Source organism: Tauraco erythrolophus, chromosome 9 (genome assembly GCF_009769465.1).
Source record: "Tauraco erythrolophus isolate bTauEry1 chromosome 9, bTauEry1.pri, whole genome shotgun sequence".
NCBI classification, from domain to species: domain Eukaryota; kingdom Metazoa; phylum Chordata; class Aves; order Musophagiformes; family Musophagidae; genus Tauraco; species Tauraco erythrolophus.
This window is the reverse complement of record NC_141473.1, coordinates 18,299,748-18,309,580: the sequence shown is the minus strand read 5'-3', so window position 1 is coordinate 18,309,580 and position 9,833 is coordinate 18,299,748. Positions and strand designations below refer to the sequence as shown.

The 9,833-nt window shown below is 56.2% G+C and overlaps 1 protein-coding gene across 1 annotated transcript; it reads right to left on the bottom strand.

Moving 5' to 3' along the window:
- Positions 1-1,509: 1,509 nt before the first annotated feature.
- Positions 1,510-5,951, bottom strand: HHEX (hematopoietically expressed homeobox). Its single transcript, XM_086616844.1, has 4 exons — positions 5,567-5,951; positions 3,747-3,925; positions 3,460-3,510; positions 1,510-1,808 (listed from the first exon to the last, which is right to left on the bottom strand). The coding sequence occupies exons 1-4, from the start codon at positions 5,949-5,951 to the stop codon at positions 1,575-1,577; spliced, it is 849 nt and encodes a 282-aa protein (XP_086472970.1). The 3' UTR covers positions 1,510-1,574.
- Positions 5,952-9,833: the final 3,882 nt, after the last annotated feature.

Genomic DNA, 9,833 nt, shown 5'->3' with positions numbered 1-9,833 from the left:
CCCAGGATGGCCGGTCCCAGAGGCTTCTCCCGGCACTCCCGGGTTCCGTGCTCCTTCCCCGCGCCCCCGGGACGGCATCGTTTCGGAGAAAGGCCGATGAATAACCACTGTTGACTCAGGCGGGTCAGCGGCTGCCCCGGCTGGGGTCGATGCCCGGCCCCGGGTAGGAACCGCCGGCCCCTCTCCTGCTCCAGCCCGCGGCCCCCTCGCCCCCCCCCCCCCCCCCCCCCCCCCAGCGCTGCGGCGACCCGGGGGAAGCGCTTCCAACCGGCGCTCGCAGACCAGGCTTTCCTCGTTCCGCTGCAGAGCCCTTTCCCGAGCGGGGAGGAGGCGTGGAGGCACGGGTACAGGCAAAACAGAAACGCGGGGTGGCAGGCTGAAAAACTGGGCGGGGGGGGGGGGGGGGGGGGGGGGGGAAGAAAAGAAAAAATAAAAAAGCAATGAGCCCACGAGAGATCCTCGCAAGGCGAGGGTGCCCAGAGGGCTGGAGGGTGGCCAGTGTCTGGCACGATACCGGAGGAATACACCTAGGGCATTGCTGGCAGGGAGGGAGGTTTGGGATTTCTCCTGCCAGTAAGTGGATGGCCAGCGTGGCATGTGGTGCAGAGTTTAGTTTTATTTCACAGACAAGTCCATTAAAAATTAAATACCAGGTTTTGCCTTTTTTTTAACATTGAACAAATATGTACAAAATATGAACATGAGGTATAAAAACACAAGACTTTTAAAGAAAACTAGTATGTACAGAAGCAGATATGTATACAATAGGCATTATCTTCCTGCAGCTGATACCAGTTTCTCTGCTGCAGCAGCAGCAGGGCCCTATCACTCTCCGCATTTTCTTCTCAAATATGAAATCTGTAAAAAACAGCGCTAGAGATTTTCAAGGAGAAAGATATCGTTATCTTCCTGTTAATGGAACCATCCAGATTGTGAGGCAAGTGCTCAAAGATCTGAGAAGGCACATTTCATCTCATGCAAGAGGAAAAATGAATCTGTCCAAAGACTCTACCTGACGACTCCACCTGAGGGACGTCTCGGTGGAGAGCACCACAGCAGGTAAAAGGGTGTGAGCATAAGGCACTTGTCGGGATAGTCAAATCCCTATTTCACAGAATATGTTTCTCTGCTTGCAAAGGGTGTTTAAATTAATCTATTTAAACTACATTTGTTTACACATACAAACGGCTTAGTCCTGCAATCCATACTCACTTCCACACTAGCTAGAAAGGAGTTTTGCCTGATCACCACCAGCAGCTGATTCAGACCCCAGCGAGTAGGGACAGGATGCAGTATTATATTCCAGTTAGAACATCGATTAATGTACAAATATATCTTACAAATAATTAAATACAAACCATGTTCCTTTAACCAAATTAGAGATCTGCCAAAATGGACTGTTTGTGGAAAATACATCTTTCTTTCTCTGCTTATTGTAAAACGAGTCTATTTGGTGGTGGTTTTTTTTCCTTTCAGTGTAATGGTGAAAGTTTTCTCCTGTAGCATAACATTATTCCAAACCAGCCCCTGGAAAAGCCCAAGCCAGGTAAGGGTCCACTCTCCACATGGGGCTGTTAGTGGGTAGGATTGTAGTAGCCTTTATCACCTTCAATGTCCACTTCTTGATCAGAGTCGTTGGAGACGTCTGACTCCAGGTCCTCCTGTGAGGCTGGCGAGGGGGTGTACTGCGAGCCATCCAGGGAGACCTCCTTACCCTTCTGCTCAGGGGTCGGGCAGCTCTCTGGCCTTTGGTCACTGTGACTGTCAGCACCTTCCACTTCTTCTTTTTTGGTGGCCTGGGGGTTCTCCTGCAATGAAAGAAGCCCACTTTACACAGAAATACTGGCCACGGAGCCAGGAGACCTAGAAATTCCAGCTGTGCTGTGTGAGAAAACCACCTTGGGTTTCTTGCAGGAAAAGGCAGGTGTCCCACTACCTCCCTGGGCCTCCTGCCTATAAACCTGCTTGAGTGGGACAGGGACGGACAAGGGCTCAGCCGCACGCTGGGCCTCGGCTCTGATCCCACTCCCCAGCAGCCACAGGGGCCGCTGCCTCAAATAAGGCTCCTTGGCGATGGTTATCACAGCCACTTCAAAAGGGTCAGGAGCTGACCGAGCCCAGGAACCTCTGAACTTTTGTCTTTAGCAAAGCAAATGTTTATTATGAGTCTACAAACACCGACACACAGCTTCCTCCTGCCCTGATCTTTCTTTAATTACACCCAAAGGCAAAAGGAGGGAGGCTGAATCCATCACTGGCCTGAAAGCAAACAGGGAAAAAAATTACTAATTAAGCTAACAATCAACATTAAAACGCTCACCATTAAAAACAAAACAAAACCAAAACAAACCAAACCCCGTTTCCAAAGGCAGGAGTAGCCCTGCATCGGCAGCCGTCTGGGGAGCCCAGTCCCCTAAGGGAGCATGAAATGATACTCTTAAGAGAAAGCAGGCAGAGACACGTACCCATGATACAGCTGTGCCGGCTCGGAGAAATGGATGCGACTGAACAAAAAGGAGGAAATGACTTAAAATGGCCGAGATCCCAAATGAGCTTTCTGGACACTGCGGCGCGGGCTGGGCCCTGCCGAGGAGGCACCGGCAGGGACCCAGCTCGCCTCTTGCCAGAGTAAAGGGGTTTTCATCAAAAGTCAACTAAAGCACAGGTTAAACCCGGCAGAAGGTCACAGAACAAATATACCTACACAGTGGCACTGTGATTAGTGTCCTTTTCTTATTATTTTTATATTAAAGGCTGTTTTACCAGTAAAACTCGTCTGTCCCTGTCACTTACTGAAGCCAGACTCAGGCCACAATGCAGGAATTTTCGACAAATCTTTGAGCCCAGGGTCCTCGATCTGGCCGAGTTGGGCAGGATCAGGCCCTTGGGGCCATAAAAAATAAGTTTAACTGCTTGAGCATGATTTCTAAGAGAAGGGAAACCGCTTCAACCTCTCAGTCTCATACACTAGCTAAACGAAAGGTAAAAGCTACTCAATTTTCCATGTGGCTCCTCAAAACAAACAAGGCGTTTGTACCTGCCTCTCCCAACCTCTGTGGAATAAATCGACTCGTGTATTAAGAGAGGTCGATTTAAAAGACCAGTAAATATTCTTCTCCAAAACAACTGCCTAAGTAATTTACTGACAATTACTTATCTTCTCCACGTTAATTGGCTAAACAACATATGGGTTTACAAAACAATTAGCGTGGAGTTTTAATAGGCAGTGTGTGAAAGCCGGGCATAATTGATATAGGAACTACATTAGGAGCTTTTAACGTTAGTGCTGCCTGAACGAGCCCTCACGGATTCCAGCATGACTATTTGTCTTTTTAATCAAGGTGAAGAGGTTAAACAGCCTTTCAGATGACTTCTGCATACAACCTGGAATAGGCGAGCACGGCGTAAGATAAGACAATTAAAATACTTATTTCTATAGAAACGGAAACATCCCCATACCTGCTTTAGACGCCTCCATTTGGCTCTGCGATTCTGAAACCACGTTTTGACCTGAGCAACGACAACGAGAGAAGGCACGGGGTAGTCTCGGAGCCGGTAAGCGCCAGGAGCCGATCCACAAACAGAAAACAAGAGCCAGCCGCCCCGCTCCCGTCCCCGGCCGGGTCCCCGGGAGCGGTTCGCCGACAGTGGCCGCACGGCGGGGGCCAGAGCGGGGCCGGTGCCGCCGGTCCCGGGAGCTGCCCGAGGACGGGCTGCGATTCCCCGGAGCACGGGCATGGCCTCACCTGCCTCTCGCTGAGCTGCAGCATCTTGGCCAGGCGCTTCCTCTCCGGCGGTGAGAGGTATTTCTGCGTCTCGAACTTCTTCTCCAGCTCGATCGTCTGGTCGTTGGAGAAGCGGACCTGCCCCCCTTTCCTCTTGTGCAGCGGCCGCTGGATGAAGGGGCTCCACAGCAGAGGCTTCCCTTCAAAGAGACGCACAGCGCCGGGGGTCACCGGCCGCGGACACGCGTGCCCGGGGAGCCCCGGCCCCTGCCCGAGTCCGGGCCTGGAGGCGCGCCGAGTCCAGGACCCGCTAATTTCCTTCGCCTGATTTTATTTCCCCCAGCTCCTAGACTGATCGTTCGCCTTCTCTGATTTTTCACCTCCGCCGAACAGAGACCAGTTAAAGTCACTCTACGGGCTTTGGCAACGTTTCCGTCAATGTGTTTCCTGTTGGTCTATCTCGCACAGAAAAGAAAGAGAAAAAAAAAAAACAAAACAACAAAACCAGACAAGACCTTTGCTTCCTTCTGCTCTTTCACTGCGATGCCCCAGAGAAACCATCTCCCCTTCTCTGCAGCAGTGCCCGGGGCCCCACAGAGAGCGGGGATATTGCGGGGCTGGGCGGGGGGATGCGCCAAAAGGAGGGCACGGGGCCCCCCCATTCGCTTCGGGCAAGAAGCGCCCCAAGTCCCCCACCCTCGTCTGGGGGGGGTCTGCCCGCCCGTGGCCGCGGGGTGTCCCCCAGGCTCAGCCCTGGGCTCGGGGCACCGGTGCGGGGCGAGGCGGTGCAGGCAGTGACACGTCGGGGAGCCAGCCCCGCTGCGCAGCAGCAGCCGCGTCCCGGGGCCGGAGGCTCTGGCCAGTGCCACTGAGTCACTCTGTTTGTCTTTCTGTCTTGCTGCCTGCACCCTTTGAAATTTGCTGCATTGTTTTTCAAGATTTTGCTTGCGTCAGGCTTTAGTAATTCTGGTGCAAAACAGGCTCAAAAAATAGGAAGCAACTGGTTATTTTAGCTGTCATAAAGTCACATCCCACACAGAGGAAATGAACAATATCAGAAAAACGGATCCCGGCTATCAGAAGTCGAGTGTTTCCTGAATTTGTCTGTATTGAGGATGTCGATAAAGTAATCAGCAATGTGCACGACTCCCGGGGAAGAGCCTGCTTCAGGCGGCCAGGAAAACACTTAACAGCTTCTGAAACCAGATTTACTCCTATCGAGAGCTCAAGGTTTCCTGTATGAACGGAAAGGGTCAGCCTCTTTCGCTGCACAAATGTGGTGAGTCAGGTCCAGTTTTGCAATCACTAAGAACAAGTGCTGCAGCCCGGGCGCGGGGCTCAGCCGCCGCAGCGGGGTCGCTTCCCCCGGCCGCGGGCGAGAAGGGGCCGCCAGGACCCCGGCCCGACCCGCCCCGGCCGAACCCGCCGGGGAGCCGCGGCGGCCCCGGCGAGCGGAGCCGGCCTCCCGACTGTTTTTCAAGTCATCCGCAGGAAAAGGCCGAGATCTGTCATGCGATCTCCCAGCACAATTAAAACTCCCCACCAAAACCACACGCGACATTACTAAGGACGCTCTCAGAGTCACTTGGTTGAAGGAAAACAAATCTGAGTGTGGTGTCGCTGCCAGCGCCGGAGCGCGGCGCGTCTTTAATTTACTGTAAATCAGACGGGGGCCGCAGGGAGACAGAGGGAGCACAGAGAGGCGACGGGGCAGGCGGGAAAGGGGGGCAGATTTCAGTCACTTCCCATTCCCCCCCAGCCCCCGACGGCGGGACGGGACGGGGACGGAACGGGAGCGACGCGGCGGCAGCCGGGGAGGGCGAGGGGGGGAGGCAGCTTACCGAGGGGGTCCTGCCGGATCAGGGCGTGCGCGTAGTCGCCGACGGCGCGGGGGAAAGAGTAGAGGGGCCCGGCGTAGGCGCCGGTGCCGTAGGTGGCGGCGAGGTGGTGGGAGAAGGCCGGGTGGATGGGGGTCGGCTCGTAGATGGGGGTCCGGTACGGGGACACCAGGCTGGTGAAGGAGGAGTTGGGCGACGGCAGCGTCGGCGGCGGCGGGGCGGGCAGGGAGTGGGGGGCCGGGGCGGCGGCGGGGCCGCGGCCCAGGATGTCCTCGATGTAGAAGGGCGTGGGGTGCGCGGGCTGGAGCAGCGGCGTGGGCGCGTACAGGGGGACGCCGACGCCCAGTGCCGCCGCCGCCGGCGCCGCGCCCGGCGGCTGGTACTGCATGGCGCGGCCGCCGCCCGCGCACCCCCCGCGCCCCGGCCGCCCCTGCGGAAAGCCGGCCCCGACCGCGGCGGCTGGGTGCTGGCACCGCCGCCGCGGGTTTCTCTGGGCTCGGGTTACCCTTCGATAGGTTTCTATTGGCGCGGGGCGGAGCCCGCGTGGTCTCTGTCCCCTTCCTGCCACGGCTCCGTCTAGCCAATGAGCCCGGCCAGGGAAGGGGGAAACCACCCCCCGCCGGCAAACACTCCCCCCGCCTCCCCGAGCAAACTCCCCGCGGCGCCAATCAACCAGCGCCGCAGCCTGGGGGAGCCGAGGCAGCGGGGCACGATCCGCAGCCAGCCCGGGCCCCGACGGCACCGAGCGGGGGGTCTGCGGCTACCGAGCGGGGGTCCGACTTCACCGGGCGGAGGGCCCGGCTCTGCTCCCACCGGCTCCCGTTCCTCTACCCGCGCACGGCACGGCGTCCCCACGGGGGAGCGCACTGACCCCCTGCAGAGTGGCGCGGCACCGGGCTGAGGGAGGAGGCGGAGAAGGGGGTGTACTTCCCCCCCGGTGCCCGCCGTGCTCCTTGGGCTGTTAGAAAGGCCCTTACGGGCGCTCCGCTTGGCTGCGCGGACCGGGAAAGGGGCGGGAGAGCGCGGCGGCAGAGCGGGGGCCGCTCGTGGGAGGGGGGCAGCGGAGCCGCGTAGACTCCTACCCCGTCCCCCAGGACGGGGCCGAGATCCCGGCGGGGCGCGGAGCACCCCGCGGGGTGTGGCGTGATTTCCTGCTCCGCGCCTCGCCGGGCACCGACGGTCGGCGCTGGCTGGTAAGCGGAGGCGGCGGGGGCTTTGCGGGGGCGGCCGCTCCCAGGCAGGTGGTGCGCGGTGCTGGGCACCCGCTCCCCGGCAGCCCCGCGGGGGAAGGCGGCGCGGCGGCCCGAGCAGCGCCACCTGGGCACCGGGTGCGCCCTGCTGCCCCGCCGCCCGCGGGGAGAGACGTACGCTGCGTCCGAGCGCCGCCGGCTCCAGCTCCCGGCCCCGGCCCCGCGGCAGAGCTGCCTCTCGCCGGGCGACGCTCCCGGCCGGACTGAAGGGTGGGCAGCGCCCCCCGCTCTGCCCGCGCCCCGTCACCCCCTCAAACCCTCGAGGACTCGCCCCGACGGCAGCGGGTGGCGCCGCCGCCTCCGTGGGAGCAGAGGCGGCAGGTGCCCTCTCCGTGTCCGCGGACCCCGCCGGATCGCCTGTCCCCCGTCTCCCGTACACGCCCCAAGCTGACAACGAGCGCGGGAAGCTGTTAAGGAGCAGCAGGTGCTGTGTAGCTTGTTTTTTTTGTTTTTTTTTTGTTTTTTTTTTCTCCAAAAGAAAGGTCTCCACTTCAAGCCCACGAAGATCTTAATAACTAAGAGGCTCAGAGCAAGACGAAAGGGTGTTGGTGAAATGGAAATATATATATTTTTAATAATATAGCGAGGTTGGGTGTTTTTTTTTTTTCCTTACATTGTTAACAAATGCCAAAACTCACCTTTAAAGCATGGTCTTGTGCCTTGTAAATATCAGGTACACGTAAAGCGAGCTGACAGTTTTGATTATTTTTTCTCTCTGTGCTCAGTCTCCCAGGCATTGCTCTTTCCAAGGGGTTTAGCTAATGTTTTCATCTGGAAGTGTTGGATTTGCAGCTTGATTTACTTAATAAATGTACAGTAAACCGATGACCCGTTGCCCTCTGGAATAACGACGTGCATGATACGAGGCAGCCGTATGGAGGGCCCCCACAATATTTTACTAGCTGTCGATTCAAAATCCTGAGAACAAGTTTAACCAAAAAGAAAAAAAAGCATGTTTTGCTATATTATTGGAAAACAAATAAATAGAGGAAGAGATTATTCTTTTCTGACTTTTATACAAGCAATAGGCCTTGTTAAAAGGAAGTTTTAATGGCACAGTTATTACATTCCACTACCACTGCATAATCCCTAACAAGAAAAATGAAGCACTTAATTTTGCAGTTCTACAGCACCGCCCCTTTCAAATTCAATTGTTAGACCTTAGCCTTCCTCCTTCCACGGGTTGAAGACTATTAAATCTGCATTCATGAAATGTCACATTTATTGAACTACATAATTTTTTAATATCACTAGTGCAGGTTTTATAGTTGATTTTATTGTTTTTATGGCCATTCGGGGCTCTAAACCCCGGATTTTTTCAATGTTGTCCTTATAATTTTTTTCACACAGTCAGAACTAATAAAATAGAACAGTTGTGACTTTTTAATGCAAGGGGTCTCGGAGTTTCAATATTTTCACTCTGCTGGATACTAAAACCAATAAAAATACATGAGATTTTAATTATTTTCTGGATTAAATAAAACCTTTTCCCTTTCTTTTGGAATATACATTTTGGTTGTAGTTTCTGTTGTGAGAGAGATAATGTGGCTTCGGATAAAATACATTATTACCAATATTGCTGCGGTAAATACAGTTTTGTCTGGATTTTACTGTCTAACAGGCATTTCAGGTAAGGTGCTGTAGACACCCCGAGATCAGTGCAACCAAGACAGTGCTTTAATATTTCTATTATTTCTTCTCCAAGTTCCCTCTGGAAAGCATTACAATTTATCTGAAAAACCTCCGGGGCGGGGAGGAGAGAAAAAATACACTCCTTTCCCGATTAAAAAAACATTTCCCATTAATTTTCCTGGAATGCATTTGAAACACCCCCAAGTTTTCTTGCTAATCTGGGGATTTCTGGAGGGCGGCGGGGCGGGATGTGTGCATCTCCGCACCGGCACAAGCTCAGCCCGAAGGGATCGGCTGGAGAACTCATTATTTTGTGTAATAACTTCGGGGCCCTGTCCTCCCCTTCACTTTCCCTGAAATCCCCCGCCCTCGAGGAGTACTGAGCTAAAGAGGGGGGAAGTAAAAAAATACATATATATCAGGGATCCCACTTGCTCCAGGCGGCCCCGCTGTCAGCCCCGACGGCGGTGGTGGGGGAACGCCCGGCTCCGCCGCCGCCGCCGCCGCCCGGGACGCGCTCCCTACGGGGCGGGCTGCAGAAGCCGCTGGGGCCGGGGAATGCTGGTGCAAATACGCTGCTTCGTGCGTCCCCCAGACCGGGGAGGAAGCGGGGACGGGGTCGGACAGGCTCCCCAGGAGAAACAGCGGGGGCCTCGCTACCACCGGCCACTGCCCGAATGCCACGACGGCCTCGCAGGACGGTGCCCCCGGGCTGTGCTGTAAGCCTGGTCCAGCCACGCTTTTCGGCTGGTTTGAGCCTATTTCCCTCCCCTTCCAGCCCTCGCCCTCAGTGGAGTGCGGAGCAGCTTTCCCCAAGGCCGGCGTCCCGTAGGTGCCTCGGGTGGTAAGGGGGGGAAGCCCTTACCGGCGGAAGCGGGCAGCCTACGGGCTCCGGTGGGGCTCTGGAGCCTCCCGCCGGCCGCCGCTGCCTCCCTCCCGGTGCAGCGGGGAGCCTCCTTCCCCCGGGGTGCCGGGACCCCGCTCCGCGGTCCGGCTGCGGGTGGCCGGGTCTCCCTCGCCCCCAGCCCTGGGGCGGGGGAGCAGCACCGCTTTAATTCAGCGTTTATGTGTCACCGTGTTCGTGAGCGGGTTTTACAGGGCGCTAACGTGAAACACCTGGACGGCGGCACGGCGGGCGCGCACGGCGGGGGGGGGGGGGCGAAGAGCGGCGGAGGGACGCTCGGCTGCGCCGGTCTGTCGTCAGGAAAATGAGTTAAAATAAAATAATAATAAAAAAAAAAATCAAAAGGAAAACCCCAAGCGTCGGAAAATTAGGAGATGAATGCTTCCAAAACCAGCGACGAATTTCGGGTGTATTTCCACTGCGCCCCGATTACCTGTGATAAACGCCCCACAGAAGATTTCTGATTCCTGGGGTGATTATTCCG